The sequence below is a fragment of the Perca fluviatilis genome, chromosome 15 (genome assembly GCF_010015445.1).
Source record: "Perca fluviatilis chromosome 15, GENO_Pfluv_1.0, whole genome shotgun sequence".
Lineage (NCBI taxonomy): Eukaryota > Metazoa > Chordata > Actinopteri > Perciformes > Percidae > Perca > Perca fluviatilis.
In genome coordinates, this window is record NC_053126.1 from 22974669 (window position 1) to 22992168 (window position 17500).

At 40.7% G+C, this 17500-nt stretch overlaps 1 protein-coding gene across 1 annotated transcript in view; it reads right to left on the reverse strand.

The window, feature by feature from the left end:
• Nucleotides 1–17499, reverse strand: part of LOC120574123 (myosin heavy chain, fast skeletal muscle-like) — a 23682-nt gene extending 6183 nt beyond the window's left edge. The window contains exons 1-33 of the mRNA XM_039824233.1: nucleotides 17296–17499; nucleotides 16813–16956; nucleotides 16578–16734; nucleotides 14599–14626; nucleotides 14393–14504; nucleotides 14223–14315; nucleotides 14032–14095; nucleotides 13861–13956; nucleotides 13672–13775; nucleotides 11333–11471; nucleotides 11131–11249; nucleotides 10527–10676; nucleotides 10261–10431; nucleotides 9872–10181; nucleotides 9575–9663; nucleotides 9413–9500; nucleotides 9186–9303; nucleotides 8956–9079; nucleotides 8677–8813; nucleotides 8334–8589; nucleotides 7997–8239; nucleotides 7292–7468; nucleotides 7067–7212; nucleotides 6543–6633; nucleotides 6080–6463; nucleotides 5283–5409; nucleotides 4203–4321; nucleotides 3921–4117; nucleotides 2859–3042; nucleotides 2609–2774; nucleotides 2405–2529; nucleotides 2004–2312; nucleotides 40–243 (exon numbers count right to left, since the gene is read on the reverse strand). Of these exons, the coding sequence (XP_039680167.1) occupies nucleotides 40–243; nucleotides 2004–2312; nucleotides 2405–2529; nucleotides 2609–2774; nucleotides 2859–3042; nucleotides 3921–4117; nucleotides 4203–4321; nucleotides 5283–5409; nucleotides 6080–6463; nucleotides 6543–6633; nucleotides 7067–7212; nucleotides 7292–7468; nucleotides 7997–8239; nucleotides 8334–8589; nucleotides 8677–8813; nucleotides 8956–9079; nucleotides 9186–9303; nucleotides 9413–9500; nucleotides 9575–9663; nucleotides 9872–10181; nucleotides 10261–10431; nucleotides 10527–10676; nucleotides 11131–11249; nucleotides 11333–11471; nucleotides 13672–13775; nucleotides 13861–13956; nucleotides 14032–14095; nucleotides 14223–14315; nucleotides 14393–14504; nucleotides 14599–14626; nucleotides 16578–16734; nucleotides 16813–16956; nucleotides 17296–17499 (5175 nt within the window). The remainder of the gene's footprint in view (nucleotides 1–39; nucleotides 244–2003; nucleotides 2313–2404; nucleotides 2530–2608; nucleotides 2775–2858; nucleotides 3043–3920; nucleotides 4118–4202; nucleotides 4322–5282; nucleotides 5410–6079; nucleotides 6464–6542; nucleotides 6634–7066; nucleotides 7213–7291; nucleotides 7469–7996; nucleotides 8240–8333; nucleotides 8590–8676; nucleotides 8814–8955; nucleotides 9080–9185; nucleotides 9304–9412; nucleotides 9501–9574; nucleotides 9664–9871; nucleotides 10182–10260; nucleotides 10432–10526; nucleotides 10677–11130; nucleotides 11250–11332; nucleotides 11472–13671; nucleotides 13776–13860; nucleotides 13957–14031; nucleotides 14096–14222; nucleotides 14316–14392; nucleotides 14505–14598; nucleotides 14627–16577; nucleotides 16735–16812; nucleotides 16957–17295) is intronic.
• Nucleotide 17500: the final 1 nt, after the last annotated feature.

Consider the following 17500-nt stretch of genomic DNA (forward strand, 5'->3'; position numbering starts at 1 on the left):
TGGTTTGTTTGATAAGTTTGATACTTGTAAACAACCCACCTGAGAATGTAGAAGTCCTGCGCGCTTGCTGGCATCAACCAGCTCCTGCTCGGCCAGTTTGCGGCACCGCTCCGTTTGTTCCACGACTGCTCGAAGCTCTTCAACCTCAGCCTGCATCAAGGCCGTTCTACGCTCCATCAGGCCCACCTGCTCCTTCATATCATCCTGCACGCTCATAGATTCATTCAGGTGGATTTGGGTGTCCTAAAAATGCATTTATCCATTGCAGTGGTGGAATGTAACAAGTACATTTTCTCAAGTGCTGTATTTAAGTACATATTTGAGGTATTTGTATTTGATTATTTTCACAAACAGTAAAGGCAATGAGTCTGTGTTACCTTATTTGACAGAAATGTATGCATTTGCCTGTTATTTCTGACAATTTTATAAAAATAAAACCCCAATCAAAAAATAATATTAATATTAAAATACCACCGTTAAAATCGCTGGGAGAGTCTGTTACAGCCTGACTCCGGACGGAAAAACTGAGATAAACGCTCCTATTCAAGTTTATGTTCTGTTTTTGAAATTTGAAGTGCTATTTTTACTCTCAATTATCATTCTGGCGCTGGTGATTTTCCTTTGGGGCAGGCTGCTTCCTTGCACTATTGGACTTATTTGCACTACAACCATGACACACACTCTCATAGAGCAGCTTACCATGCATACTGAATCACAGGGTCAGTCCCTGCCCTGTCACTGCAAGCGTCTCATGCTTATACATCCCTTAGTATGTTCATGTGGATTTTTATGATGTATGTGTATGTTGTGTGTGTTGTCTTTAAGCTACTGGGACCTTGATTTTCTTCTTGGGGATCAATAAAGTATCTATCTATCTATCTATCTATCTACCTAAAACTTCTTTGGGGGGCGCCAAAAATTCGTCTATGCAGGAAAAACCCTGCTGTCGTATACTCACTAAATATAATATGTTAAGGTTTGTTTCAGGGTTGTAAATGTGGGGATGATTGTGTTTGTATACTTTTATTGTTTCATATTCTGTGGCAGATGCGTCTGGTCCCCCTCCTGTTCAAACAAATTTCCAGCCGGGCCAATCACAACTGTTTATCACATACATGGCGGGTTTGATATGATGAACTTCAACCTCGGAGCCTTCTCGCTTTTTACACAAAATATGATATGTTATGACGCCATTTTCACCTCACACTATTTTCAAATTCTGATGGCAAAAACAGCAACACTGAGAGAGATGTTGATGCTACACCAATCACATCTGATCTCTACACGCTGTAGTGTTTACAAATGTCCCGTTGCCCGGCGCAACGTCACATTGCTCTGATTGGTTGTAGGTCCATCCAATCGCATCCAGAGGTCTACGGCCATTGATAACGTCCTTTGGAAATTAAAAAGGGAACTGAGAGGTGGTAGACTAACTCATATTAACCTGGTCTGGCGATGTCAGCCTAAGGGACTACGGGCAAAAGCTTCCGGTACATTACATCTCTCCTTGATTTATAACAGGTTAATGTTATTTATGCATGGCCCCTGTTCAAATAAATTGATACATTCTGCACACAAAACGTATATGAAAATGTACTAGTGCTCCTGAAGCAACAAAAAACTAATTAGCAAAATCAACATTTTCATGTAAAACATCTCATGGTTCAAGCTTCCTTTTAATGTATTATTAATAATGTTGACAGTTGGACTGTTGGTTGGACAAAACAAACACTGTGAATGTGTCACTTTGGCAGAGGTGTCCCAACCATCACTAAACCAGCTCCTCTACCAGGTAGATGAGCTCGTTAGTGAAAACACCTGTTCTAGATGTAGAGGCAGATCCAAAAACATGGCAGGATTTTTACTTTCTGGCACCTGGACTATACACCTCTGCACTTTGGGCTCTCGGTTGTGATTAATTTGCAATTTTTATCTTTTACTTTTCATTTGCGAGAGGAAGAGAATGTTATTTCGCCTCAACACATCATTCTTAGATTTTGTACCTTTAGCTGCCCCTGGATGTTCCTCAGTTGTTTCTGGGACTCAGCCGCCTGCCTGTTGGCATGACTCAGCTGGATCTCCATCTCGTTCAGATCCTCCTCCATCTTCTTCTTCACTCTCAGAGCGTCGTTCCTGCTCCGGACCTCGGCGTCCAGAGTGGCCGTCATGGACTCCATCACTCTCTGGTTATTCCTCTTCAGCTGGTCAATCTCCTTGTCTTTCCCCGCCACTTTTCGGTCAACTTCAGACTTCATCTGGTTCAGATCCATCTGCGCATGCAAGATCTTTGACTCCTCTTGTTCCAGGGAGGCCTATAAAAAAAAAAAAAGAAATCAGTGGTTACTTGCATCAATGCTGCATGCTGTGTTTCTACTGAAGAGATATGCAACTGCTATGTTCGTACCTCAGCTTCTACCAGAGACGTTTGCATGTCATATTTGTCTGTCTCCACCTGCTTCTTGAACTTCTCCAGCTCGTGAATGGTCTTCCCGCCGCCCCCGAGTTGTTCGGTCATGTCTGAGATCTCCTCTGTGTTTTCAAAATCAATAATGGATTTAAAAAATGTCTCACACACAGTTGTTTTTTTTCACAATAAGATGTCACTTACGTTGCAGGTTTTTGTCTTCCCGATTCATCGTCTCCAGATGATCCAGCGCTTCTTCGTAGGAGTTCTTCAGTTTGAAAAGCTCAGTGTTCAGAGATCGAGACTCTTTCTGAGCGCTTTCCAGCTCTGCCTGAGACTCCTTGTACTTCTGCTTCCACTTGGCTAGCATCTAAATTCATATGAGATCAGATCAGATTCTAATGATTGATGATTGTATATAAAAATGTATGTGCTACGGTGAAAAGAAAATAACCTTTTCAAAGTTTCTCTGCTTCTTGTCGAGGGTGGCAGCTAAGCTGTTGGACCTTTCCACGTCCACCTTGAGATCCTCCATCTCATTGTGAAGTCTCTGTTTCGTTTTCTCCAGCGAGACACACTTTGACTTCGCCGCTTCGATTTGTTCTAAAGCCTTTCGGAGACGTTGAGCGAGCTTTTTCCTGTCAAAAATGAAACCACTATTACTGAAATTAAAGAGACAAAAAATAAAGTCATTGTTTAGAATACACATATACTATACTACAATGTCACACAGTGTAAGTTATAGGGATGTAATCACAAGTTTTATCAAGATCCATTATTAACAATTCAAATTGTTTATTTAACAATTCGATTAGATTCAATTCAAATCATATCATATGTCCATTCAACACAATGGGTCTATTTTAACGATCTAAATAAATCTGACGCAGGTGCATTTAGGGCATCAACAAATCCACTTTTGCTAGTTTAACGGCAGAAAAAATGGTCCGTGCGCCAGGTGCATGGTTGAAAAGGGTTTGGGACTGCAGAAATAAACTAGCCTTTTGGCTAATTATCCGCAGAGGTCTCCTCCTCTCCAAAACAAACAGACCAGGTGATTAAAGCGGTAAAATACTGAATAAAGCAGTTTCAAGTTAAAAATCTGTGTTTCTTCGACACTGTTCCCCCTTGATCCAATTAAAATGTATGGTTAAAAAAACACAAAGATGTAAAAAGTGTATGGTAAAAATGTGGCTTAAAACGTCATTTTATAATCGGCTGTGCTAGTAATTAATTGGAATAAAATAATTGGATGTGCACATAACACTCTTTTTTTCCTTATTAAGAAATAAATGATAGCGTCCTTTAAAAAAAAAACTATTATGGCTGTATGAAAAAGCAGAAGACAAAAAAGCTTTTAGCCTTAAAAAAATATCTTTAATATTTTTTCAATCAAAATAAATAAAGAAATATAACGTGGACTCTTTCACTCTATCATATAAGGGACTGTTTGATGTTTAATATTAAAGCCAAAGCCATAGTCTGATCTGTTGATTGAATCTCAGTGTCGGATTACTTTGCTTCCTCCAGCTCCTCGGTGCGTTGGATGGCGTCTGTCTCGTATTTGCTCCTCCACAGAGCCACCTCCGTGTTGGCTTTGGACAAATTGCGCTGCAGCTCCACTCTGACCTCCTGCTCCTCCTCAAACTGCTCGCGGAGGAGCTCACAGTCGTGGCGGGCTGACTGTAGATTGTGAGCCAAGGCGTTCTTAGCCTGTTGAGGAAGAAACCGATGTGGGACTTCATGAGAAAAAGAAAAAACAAGTAAGGCAGAACAGTGTTTGCAAACCTTTGACTACCTTTGTTTCTTCCTCGATCAGTCTCTTTAACTCGTCTATCCGTGTCGTGAATCCCTGTTTTGCTCTCGTCAGCTGGGAGATGAGACTCTCTCTCTCTTCTATCTGGCGGGAATATTCAGCTACGACGAGCCAAACAAAAACATTTGTTTCAATCAAAACCAGTGGTGGATTGGAACTACATTTACTCAAGATTGCTCCTTTTCCTTTTTAAATGTTCATAATTGTAATGTTTTAGTAATAATGTTGAGGTTTGGACTGTTGGTTGGTGAAAACAAACATTGTTAAGGTGTTACTTTGGGCTCTGGGTGACTGTGACACTAGTCTCGCTTTGACCTATCTCCACGGCGCTGCGGAGGAAGGTCTGGCTATAGTCCACACAGCATTCTGGGATGGGAGAAAAACGTGCTCTGGTTTATTTGCATTTCTTTAAACCAATCACAGTCGTGACGGCGGCGCTGAGCACCGGACGGAGCAACGGTGTCTCTGCAAAATAGCGCTGGGAAGGAACTTGTTTTGGTGAAACGTGCACGTGGGAAGCGAGCTCTGGAATTAAAATGGCTGTCAAGTGTGTGATGAGAATTTGTTTCTCCAAAAAATATAAATATAATTTGATTGTATGTTCTAGTTTCCCGGATCGACTGGAATTTAGAATGCCAACACAAAGAAAGCGGAAGGTGAGGGACATCCAGCCAAAAATTAGGGAACTATCCCACAAATGAAACGTCGTTGATATAGAATATTGTGACCGCATTTCCTACTTTTTTCAATATTTTTACAAACCAAACAATTGTTTAATTGAGCATATATAAGCATCAGAATAATCTATAATGAAAAGAATCATTAGTTCATAAGGGTTAAAATGAGCTCAACAATAAAATCATGCTTTTACATTAACGTATATAATAGTATAACTGCTGCTGATTATACTCACATACTTAGTATGTAACATTTGACTTGTATCAGAGTATTTTTACAACGTGATATTAGTACTTTTATTTAAGTAAAGGATCTGAATCCTTCTTCAATCGCTGATTAACTCTGTACCTTTACGAATGTCAACAAGAGGAGGAAAATAGTTACCATTCTCAGTTTTAAAACGAGCCCTCTGATTGGTGAGATCAGAAATGTGCCGCATGTTTTCATCACTCTTCGTCTTCAGCTCCATAAGTTGATCTTCCAGTGAGCGACAGATCTTCTCCAGTTGGACCTAAAAGTGTGTGGAGGTAAGTCAGTTCTGCATTCCCCAACTCAGTGGTGGAATGTAACTAAGTACATGTACTCAAGCATTTAAGTACAAATTCAGAGTACCTTCAGAGTTTCAGAGTTACTTTATACTTGCACTCCACTACATCTCAGAGGTAAATATTGTACTTTTTACTCCACTACATTTGTCCGACAGCTATAATTACTTTTCAGATTTTCATCCCCTTCCTGTCCAGTGAAAACCATGAAGAGTTGACTTTTTAGAGATACGTGGTTCTCACAGGACAGCGACGCTGCAGACATATGATGATCTCATAGAATAGGATGCACTGCTGTAGATTAAACCACCCAACAGTATATAAATGAGTTAAAATAAGCAGTGAAATGCAACATACACATTAATACAGCAGGAATGTTAATCCAGAAAACATCAGATATAACAGGAAAACACTGACAGGGAACATTTTACTGCAAAATGAGTACTTTTACTTTTCATACTTTAGGTAAGCCTTCATTTTGCTGATAATACTTTTTTTTCAGTAAGGACTTTTACTTGTAGTGGAGTATTTCAGTGTGGTTTTAGTACTTTTTCTTGAGTTAATGATCTAAATACCTCCTCCACCACTGCTTCTGCCAATGCCATACAGGCATAGAAAATAAAAAAAAAATCTCACCTTGGTTTTCGCAACTGTTTCCATATCAATGGACAAATCGTCGATATCCATCTTCATCTCGCTCTTTTCCAGTTTCTGCTTGATTCTCTGGAGGTTGTCGATTTGCTCTCCCAAGTCGGCCACGCTGTCCACCTGCCTCTTGCGCAGCGTGGCGGTCGTGGCCTCGTGATGCAGCGTGGACTCCTCCAGGTCACGCCGCAGTTTGAGGAACTCCGCTTCCCACTTCTTGTTCATCTGGACCTGAGCAGTGGTGGCTCCTCCGGCCTCCTCCAGCCTTTCGCTGATCTCCTCCAGCTCTCTGGAGAGGTCTGACCTCTGCTTCTCCATCTTCGCCCGGACGGCTCGCTCAGCCTCCACGTATTCCTCTAGCTCTTCAATACGAGCCTTCAAACAGAAAATACAGTACAATCATGAGGGCTGTATCAGTCTGATTCATGCATGACTTTAATGTGACTTTTATTACATGGAGCTCCTTCATCTTTTTCTGAAGCTGGTTATTATTTGTTTGCTCGTCTGCAACCTTATTGAGCAGCTGGTGGCTTTCAAATTCTTTTCTGCAAGGACAAAAAGATACAGGCGATAACAGTTAAAATCCAAGATGTATTATCCTCATACATGTGTTACATGATCAGTGCATTAATCAGAATCAGAAATACTTTAATAATCCCAGGGGGAAATTATTTTTGTTACCACTCCAGGTATACAAACAACAAATAAAAAATGAGGGGGTATTTCTAAGGATATGTTGTTTATTTTCTTAGGAAGTTATGAGAGTTATGAAGAGTTATTACCATCCTAAACCGGTCAGACCTACTTTGTTGAATTGATGAGTAATACTTGAGGTTTTACCTCGTACTTCAGCTAGTTTCTCTATAATGACCTACTTATTACCAGTGGTAGTTACCTAATAATGTATTATTATTACTATGCAATTACCAGGTACATACTTGGTAAATAGGGGACTGTAAAAGGAAGGGTTACCCTTACTTCTTAATCTTCTGATCAGATACTGGTTTGTCATTTTCTAGGTCCATCATGGATTCTTGGGTGAGTTTCAGATCCCCCTCGAGCTTCCTCTTGGCTCTTTCCAGGTCCATGCGGATCTTCTTTTCTTGCTCCAGTGAACCCTCAAGCTTGAAAGCAAATTGCAGATTAAAGTTAATTAAGATGTCAAGTAACACCATGAATGTAATCTTGCCTGCAGCAACTCACATCATCCACTTGCTGTTCCAGCTTGGCCTTGGCTTTGGTCAGAGAGTTGACTTTGTCTTCCTCAGCTTGAAGATCATTCAGTGCCTGTTGATGAGCCTCCTGAAGGGCGCTCTTCTCTTTGGTCACTTTGCCAATGTTTTCATCCTGAACAGCCAGCTCCTCCATTAGGTTTTTAACCTGTGGTCCGCAAACACACCAATATGAACAAAACACAGAGGTACAACTAGAAAGCATTTAGAGAGTGCACAGTTCTGCCAAGACTGATCAGAGAAAAATAGGTTTTGGTACAATGATTAATTGTACAAAAAAACGACCACTAATTTTGGCAATTTATTCAACATTTATTTACATTTAGATTCATTCAATTTATCTGAATGTGTGCAACTAGTAACTATAGTTGTCAAATGACATGTAGTGGAATACAAATATAAAAGAAAAATGTGGTTGCTAATGCTAATACGTATACGAAAGTATATAAGGATTTGGGGGAAAAAAATCTGCCAGAAATGGGGTTGTGGTTTAGAGATTATTAACAAAAATGCAAAGTGCTTAAAAAATTGCCACATGGTGGCTCTGTCTGCACCAAGAACTAATCTGTTGTTGTGCAATTTTATTGAATGTTAAGTTGTTTTTGAGATACCCTGCAACCATCAGGAAGAAGATAAATAAAGTTACTAACCAAACAGAAAGGGCAAAATCACAAACCTTGTTTCCTGTTGCATGTTTCTCCTTATCCACTTTAGCCAGAGTTATCTCCAGGTCATCAATGTCTTTTTTAAGCTCAGAGCATTCATCTTCGAGCTTCCGCTTCTTGGCAGTCAACTCAGCCATCATTTCCTCTTCATCCTCCAATCGCTCCATCACCTCTTTGAGTTTGGCCTCCAGCTGGATTTTGCTCTTGATCAAGCCTTCACATTTCTCCTTTGCATCGCAAAGACTTTCTGAGTCCTAAGAAAAGAAAAACAGAGAGAACAACACTAATGTATAATAATTTGGATGATTTGACTGAGATCAGTGGCTTTCATTTGCGATTGACACTCACAGATTGTACTTCCAGAAGGAGGTTATTCTTCTCCTGCAAAAGAGAAACCATTTTCTCTTCAAGATCCTTCCTCTTTGACTCTGACTTTACCAGATCCTCTTTACATTTGATAAAGGCTTCTTTCACGGTCACCATCTCTTTTTCGGTCTCTGCGCTCTTTAGAAGTGGCTTTATTTTAAAGAACAGCTTCATCCACAGCCAGTGTTTCACATTCATGAACAAGCGCAAGTTATATTGCAGAATCCAGACGCAATCTCTGTAAGACATACAGCAACAGTTTTTTTTAGTAGTATTGGTTTAGCTTCTATTATTGTAGAGGAGCATTGTTTGGTGCTGACCTTACTTTTCAGCAATTAATTTGGAGATTTCCTTTCTCATGAGATAACCACGACACAATGCTTGAGTCTGGGTCACGAGAGAAACTAGTTTTTCATCTCGCAGCTCTTCCAGAGTGCCAAGTAATCCAGCTTTGAAGAAAACCTGCAACAATATGGTGTAGTAATGCTGCATCCAGTCAGATAAAGTCAATCAGTGTGTTGCTTGTAAAGGCTAAAGTCTATACGCTGTGTGTCCAAAAGCTTTTAGAAGGTAACCCTATGAGGCATTTGAACACATACTATACCTTTGTAGCGCCAAATCTGTACTGAGTGTGGTCAACGTCAATCGAACCAAGAAGCTTCTCAGAAGCTTTCTTTCCGTCGATGAACTGTCCCTCAGGGAAGGCAGTGGTATTCAGGATTTTGTATCTGTTCAAATTTGGATAAAGATACATTATCACAAACTGGAATCATTTAGTCAATCATCTGTTATCTGCACGTACTGTAGTTCTCTCAGGTAGGAATCAGTGCTGACCTCTGCTTGAAGTCAGCATAAATAATCCTGCTGGGGAATCCCTTCCTGCAGATCCTGATACCTTCCAGCACACCATTACAGCACAGCTGGTGGATGACCAAGTGATTGTCCATGATACCTACAGTGAAGTCAACATGAACTGATTGACAACAGACCAGACATGTTTTACATCTTCCAACAAGATACTTTGTAGTTGGAGGTATGCAGTTTCTCTCGTAAATGTGTACCTGGTGTTTTAATCTCATTTGGAATCAGGCAACGCAGAAAGTGAGGATGAGTGCTCCTCAAGTTGGTCATTAGTTTTCCAAGATTTTCCTGCAGAAGATCAATTATTACATTTTTTCGGGACAAGAAAGTCATATCTAAAAGGATTATTATCCCCTCTGTACCCTGAAAACACCAGACATCGTCTGAAAAGAGCCACCCTTCTTCTTTCCTCCTTTCTTTGCACCTTTGCCACCAGCATCTCCACCCGATTCTACAAAGCAGGCAGAAGAATTATTTGGCATGTGCCATCGAATGAAGCCTGGAAGGTGTTAGGGGTCTCAAATATAAATTAATACATTTATTTTATTATTAAATTATTCCCATAAATTGTTTTCACCACCGACACCCTCTCCTCTCCGTGTTAGGACTTTAGTTTTAGTCTTTGATGTTAATTATTCCAAAGCTTAAAAAACGTGTACCTGCTTCAGCACCAGAAAATGAAGCATACAACAATGACAGCAATTTCATGGATGACTTCTGGTAAAGCTGCACCACAGACTCATTCAAAGAGTCTTTGTTCTTTTCCAGCCAGCCCGAGATGTTGTAGTCCACAGTGCCGGCATAGTGTACCAGAGTAAAGTGAGCCTCAGGCTTGCCTTTGACAACATTTGGCTTTTGGAAAGCATTGCTTTTTCCCAGATGCTGGTCATAGAGTTTGTTCTTAAAAGAAGTGTCTGAAGCCTTGGGGAACGTACACTCCTCTTCAAGGATGGAGAAGATGCCCATTGGCTGTTGAATGTATCATACATTATATATGGTGCCTAAAATGAGATAAAATATATACTGATGTGCAGTAGATTGAGCCTACCTTTTCAATGAGCTCAATGCAGGCTGCCAAGTCCATCCCAAAGTCAATGAACTCCCAGTCAATACCTTCTTTCTTGTATTCCTCTTGCTCCAAGACAAACATGTGGTGGTTGAAAAACTGTTGCAGCTTCTCGTTGGTGAAATTAATGCAGAGTTGCTCCATGCTGTTGTACTGTGACAAAGATTAATTCATGACATACCGTATCAACATATACCTCAGAATCATCCCCATCAACTGACCAAAATGAACTTTGAATCCAAACTCACATCAAATATTTCAAATCCAGCAATGTCCAACACCCCAATGAAGAACTGCCTCGGCTGCTTCGTGTCCAGCATCTCATTGATTCGTATTACCATCCAAAAAAACATCTTCTCATAGACAGACTTGGCCAGAGCACCAACTGCATTGGTGACCTGATCAGGAGATTTTAAGGATGTATGAATGCCTAACACAAAATGTAGATTTTTATGCAAACATGGTTTATAACCTGGTCCAAACTGGACATAGTTTGGGGCGGGGGAGTATTTGTTAACCATAATCAGTAGCAAGTGACATAGTCATTCCACCAACCTCATATTCAATCAATATTGGCTGTGAAAGTGGTTGCTAAGAACAGTTAATGGCATTTTTTTAGCACCAAAGCTAAGCTCTGGTGGGCAAAACATCAGACCTGCAGTGTATATGAATCGCTGAACACAATAGCAAGCTATGCCACATGTCTGACATTCTTAATCTCCATCTACGGCACTCTGATTAGTCGACGGTTGTTCCATCCAGTGGAAACAGTCACAGCACAAAGTATACACACACATATATTAATCCACCTCATGAAGCATTATCACTTGTAAAATATTGGTGTTACAGTACCTGGGGGACTGTCTGGCCCTTGGTAACATATTCATTCCCCACTTTCACTCTGGGGTAGCAAAGGGCTTTAACCAAGTCAGCAGAGTTCAGAGCCATGAGGAAAGCCAATTTGTCTGCAACTGAGAGATAAACATGACGTTTTTGTTAATATCGTCTGCATGTATTCATCGATAACAAAAAGACTTGAAGTGAGAAGTCTTACCCTCTGTGCCATCGGGCTCCGCCTGCTCCTCCCGCTGCTTCTGCTGGAACTTCATGTTCCCATAATGCATTACAGCGCCAGTCAGCTTGTAGATGGACATCTTCTCTTCGTTAGTAAAGCCCAAGACATCAGTGGCAGTCTGTTAAAATAAATTAAGTGTTAGTAGAAAGTAGAGATAGACCTATTATCGGCCCTGGACGATTATTGGGCCATTTTTTGGCAGTTTGCAGATAATGTGTGTTGGCGTTTCATTCGCCTGATAACCAATAAAGTTAATGAATTAAAAAGGGCGCTACTTTGGCTCTGCTACAGCTCTGTGTCCATCCCTCTGCTTCAGTTTCACTTACCACTGAGTCTGACTTAATGTCCCACCTACAACACTATCTGACTATCTTTTACTGTGTATTATGTTGAAAGTTTATAATTGCTTAAAGCATTTAAACAAACTTTTTTGTTGGATTTTTTAACATTCCAAAATCTGGTTTGGGTGTTATTTTGTGTCTCTGGTGCTTCCATACACATACAAACTTCATCCATGCTGTTTTGAATGAGATACGGGTTTCTGAATGTGTCCTGCTTTCAGGACGTTTTCACACCTGTAGTTTATTTGCTTTGGTCCGAATCAGTTGGTGAGGTAGTAAACTAGGAGCTATTTGCCCTCGGTCGGTTTGGTTTGGTTTGGTTTCACACCTGGAAAAATCTAAGCTTACCAACATGCATCATTACAAATCAGGCAAGAACGTCCAGCCCTCTTATTGGTCGGATATGTCTGGGGGAGGGAGCAAGAAAGTAAATACAGGAAGAAGGTCCTGACTCCTCCTTCGCTCTGCTCTGCCGGGGTCTGTCTCCAATTTTAGTGGCAGCTGGTTTGACCACAGAGATACGAGTGACGGACTGCAAGCTTGACTGCAGTCTATTTCTGTGAGAGAAACACTGCAAGCTGCTACAGTTTGCTGCTCTGCTGCATCACAGATTGCTAAACACACCTGACTACAGGACACATTGGCTCAGACTTGCGGAGTACATATTAGTTGGTGCGGTTCGAGTACGAATCACGTTCTCCCCACAAACGAACCGTTCCAGAGTTCGATTGAAAGCGTACCGAGACCACTTCTTCAAGCAGGTCTCGGTACGCTTGTTTGGTCCACTTTTGGTGCGCACCCGAGTTCGATTGCCATATTCTCACCTGCCCAAACGAACCGCACCAGCGGGGCAAACGAACTCTAGTTCGATTCAACCAAACTAAAGGCTGTCGGTGTGAAAACGCCCTCAGTCTCCGGGTGAGCTGTTCAAAATTGGCAGGACTTTCTACGTCACTAGCCAAAACGAAGTGGCTAACTGTAGCATGCTAGCACTAGCATGCTAGCTCGTTCTGAATGGCAAAATACTGCTACAACACACACTAGTTCACCATAAATCTACAAAAGAACTACTTACATGTCCCTGCTCTGCAGATATTCTACACAAAGTTGGAAGTGCGCCTTCGTTTAGAAGAAGTCTCCCGGCTAATCTTGTACTAACTGAAGTTGTAGAAACAAACAGCTAGCTGACATGATCCTTACCTAGCTACTGTGCATGTGAGTCTCCCAACAAAGATGGCATAGAAGTGTGATGCCTCACTCTGTAGCTAAAACAGAGACCTGAACACAAAGGGTGAAAAGAGGATCTGCAGCAATGTGCACTACAATACGAATATGATGTTTTTTGAAAATTAAACCATGTAAACCTATTCTGGTACAACCTCAAAATACAACTATGAACCTGAAATGAGCATAATATGGCCACTTTAAAGATGTTCATTTTCACTGTAAATGCATATCGCTTCCAAATATCAGTTTCATCAACTACTAATAATCGGTATCGGCCTTGAAAAAACAGTGTCGGTCGATCCTAGGGGTGGGGGAAAAAATCGATACAGCATATATCGCAATATTTTCCGTGGCAATACTGTATCGATACACAGACGCCAAGTATTGATCTTGTATTATATATGTGTTGGTCAGTTTGTCTGCTGACAATCCCATTTTGCAGCAAAAAAATTGAAGTGAGATGAACAAACAGAAAAATGTATCTTTTTAGATAAAACCGATGTTGACAAAGTTTTCTTTTGGGGACAGGATTTGAAATTGGGAAAAATTTGAAGTTGAAAAAAGGTAATAAATTGCAATAGATTGCAGAATATTGCAATATCTTTAAAATCGCAATAATATTGTATCGTGACATAAGTATCGTGATGATATCGTATCGTGAGGCCTCTGGTGATTCCCACCCCTAGTCGATCCCTAGTAAAAAACAATAAATTGAATGTGCATTCAAGTAATAGACAAGAGACAGCTCACATCTGTGGCCATCAGCTCTTCTTTGTCGTCGATGCTGGCCACAGTGATCTGCCCCTGACTGATCATGGGGAAGTCATATGGATTTGTTGTTATGAGAAGCATTTCTGAAGAGAGAAACAAACACAATTTCTCATTTTCTGAATTCAAAATAGCTTTACCTACAATATATAATGTCCTCCCTCACCATACCTATAAGCTCTGGTTTGTGGCAAGTCATTTGATAGAAGATGTGGTAGCTCCTCTCTTCAGTCAACTGGAATGTTACTCTCGACTTCTCCAGTAAATCTACATTGAATTATTGAATTGTCAATTTTAGCTGTATATATAATGGGCATTATTAATGTGGAAAAACAAACTTACACGTTTCAATATCAGCAGAAGCCAATTTTCCTGTGGTTCCAAAGTGAATTCTGATGAATTTACCCTATGAAGTATAAAATTGCACAAGAAAACATCAAAGTTTATAATAAAGATCTTGGTAATAATAATAATAAAAAAAACTGTCCAACTGTCTCTTCTTCAAACATCCTATTTAGAGGGCTCACACTTACAAATCGTGAGGAGTTGTCATTCCTCACAGTCTTGGCATTCCCGAAAGCCTCCAGCAAGGGGTTCGCTGAAATGATTTGATCTTCCAGCGTCCCCTGGAAAACACAACCAGCTTCATCACAATCATAGTTTTGTGTTTTTTGGTCAGCCTGATATGTTGTTGAGGGATTACCTGTATTTTGCCAGATAAGTGCTCTTTCTTGTTGCCACCAGCCACTGCGATTGTCGCAAAGTACTGAATGACACGCTTGGTGTTGACAGTCTTACCTGCACCAGATTCTCCACTGTGAACACAGAATATAAAATAAACCTGAAGAAGACAACCAAAAAAAAAATACTGTTCATTATTCTTGAATTATAAGACACATTTTGACTCACGTAATCAGGACAGACTGGTTCTCACGATCTGCCGTGACAAACAACATTCATAAGCTTCAGTGACTGTTTTGTCTTAATAAGTGATGCATTAGTTTAAAGAGACAAAGTAGCTTAAAGGCCATAAAAAAACTATATTATACATCCAGGGGCGGGTCTACAGGGGGGCCCTGGGCACCCCCCTGAAATAAGATTGGCACCCCTTTGGTGCCCCCCCCCCCAAACCATTGGGCTAGAGTGCTGTCAATGTCACAAATATGATTTTCATTGGATCAGAGTACTGTCACTTTGGCTACGTTCACACCGCAAGTCTTAATGCCTAATTCTGATTTTTTTGCTCAGATCCGATTTTTTATGTGGCTGTTCACATCACCTTTTAAAATGTGGCCTATATCAGATTTCAGTGTGAACTGTTTGCGACATCATCTTTTTACGTGAGCCGATCCCCGCCCTGGTGATGCGACGCGGTTGGGGCACACGGAGGACAGTCCGCCCAGGTTGACAGCTGCACCGGGAGCAGGCGGCCCCGCCCCTCCCCGCGGGGAGAGAGGGCGAAGCGAGGGTTATTAAGGTAAAAGTCGCATTAAATCCGCCTCGGTTGTTCACACTGCGGCCGGATTGAAAAAAATCTGATCTGGGTCAGATTCAGGACCACATATGGAAGTGGCCTGAATCTGATTTGAAAAAATCAGATCTGGGCTAGATTTGAGTGTTCACACTACTTCTGAAGAAGCCTGACCTGGTCACTTGACCCCGGATTTGGGCCACATTTGCCTGCAGTCTGAACGTAGAGTTAGCTGCCTAGTCTTTCCATTTGGTAAATGGATATATACTTTAAACACATTGTATGGCAACTGTGTCTGTGTCTTTGTTTAAATTTTTAGGCCAGTTTAGAAGTAGAAACATATTTTACTCGCTGTAGAGCACTTGTTGCTGTAGGAAATAAATTGTGTTTTGCACTTTATTTCTGTTCTGTTTCCTATTGTCTAAAGAATGTGTATATCAAGGTTTTCTTTGTTGAATTTTGAGGCAAGTTTATTGCACTTTATTTTTAAATGGTTCTGTGAAAAAAAATCTTCCCAGCCCTTGTCACATGATCAATTAATGTTTCCATGATGATCATCCACATTTTTGCCTTAAGAGCCCATAGAAAATGTGTATTGTATATGGATACACAATTTGTTGTAAATAAAAACAAATGAAATTAATAATGAATGTGATGTTTTATTTAGCAAAATTGCATTGTGTTGTTCTATCCCACTGGTTCCCAACCTTTTTTCCTTGGCGCCCCCCCTACTCATGTCTAAGAAAAGCTGAACAAAAATATATAGTTTTTATACAGACTTTTGTATACATTATATATTCTAGTGTATTATCATAATTTGTTTAACATGTGCAAATAAATTTTTTTTACCTCAACCTCAAACCAGATAAAGACTTGAGCCCCCCCCTGTGATCTTTTCCACCCCCCTAAGGGGTGCCCAGACCCCAGGTTGGAAACCACTGTTATCCTGTTATCCTATCCAATATTTCCTTTATTTCTAAGCAGATTTTCTATGTTCAATTCTGATAAAATCCCCTGCCCCCATGACTGATTATTGTTCCCCCCCTGTGCCACCCCACTTAAAAAACCCTGGAATGGCGCCTGTATAGATCTATATCTGAGAAGTCATCATTGGAAACTGTTTGGAAAAGGGCAGGCACTTTCAAAGAAATGCCTGGCAGGTTATTGGATGAAACGTCTGTTTATCATGTCGCCATTGTTGTTTTGAACGAACAGCTGCGTCCGACACACACACCTAAACTACGCCCGTAGCTGCCAGTAGCTCTTCACCGGATGTAAATTGGTTTGGTTAGCTGGTGGTTTACACTGCAGCACAATTAAATCAACATCTGCCTTATCAAGTCATCAGTGTCATTCAAGGCTCTATTCAAGGCTATCTATCTGTTAGAGGCTCAAATAACTCCTCGCTGTTTCTTACCTGTAAACATATTTTGATACGCATTATCAGAGACGGAGAAAATATGTGGCGGGGCCTCCATGCGCTTCTTCCCTCTGTAGGCTGCCACCACCTGTGGGTCGTACACTGGAAGCCACTTGTAGGGGTTTACAGTGACACAGAAGGGCCCAGAGTAGGTCTGCAGAAGACAATATACTGTACAGTAGGTGAAAGAGTGAGAATTAAAAAAAAAAAGAGATGAAATGTAATTACGTACATAAATCATCCACGCTGCATAACGATCTTTGAGGTTAAACAGCACGGAGGGCTCATTGAGGTGGGTCATCGTGGCCATGTCCTCAATCTTATCGTATTTTGGGGGATTCATAGGATGGCAATCTTCCTCCTTGACTGTTACAGTCTGGACAATAAAGGGAGAAGAGAAGAAATGATATTGATATTGATAGGAGAAAATATGATGTTCCTGCTGCAGAACTAGCAGGATTTATCGACAAGGAAATAAATAGAATTCAAGATTTAACATTTAAAAAGACTAAAATGTTTTATACTAGTGCTTCGTGTTCTGTTATGGCCCATTTATCACAAATCATGTATTGTTTACATTACACAAATCAGTTTTAAAGCATGCTAAAGGATGCGTTTTTCTGGTTCCAGTCCATTTCTGTACAATATGATTTTATTGTTTTGAATTATACATTCTTTTTTGCATAGTAAATCAGTTGTGTAGAGACATATTTACCTCATCAGCTTCAGTCGTCACCGTGACTTGGCCACCTTTTCTGTTCTGGATGAGACCTTTGATGTACAGCTCCTTGGCATTGGGCACAAAGCAGGCTGCCCAGGCATCAAACGGTCGGTTCTGAGCTTCGACTCTCTCCTTCTCAGGTTTGCGGAGAAAGGAGGACGCCGGCCCATACTGGGCCATCTCGGCATCACTGCTCATG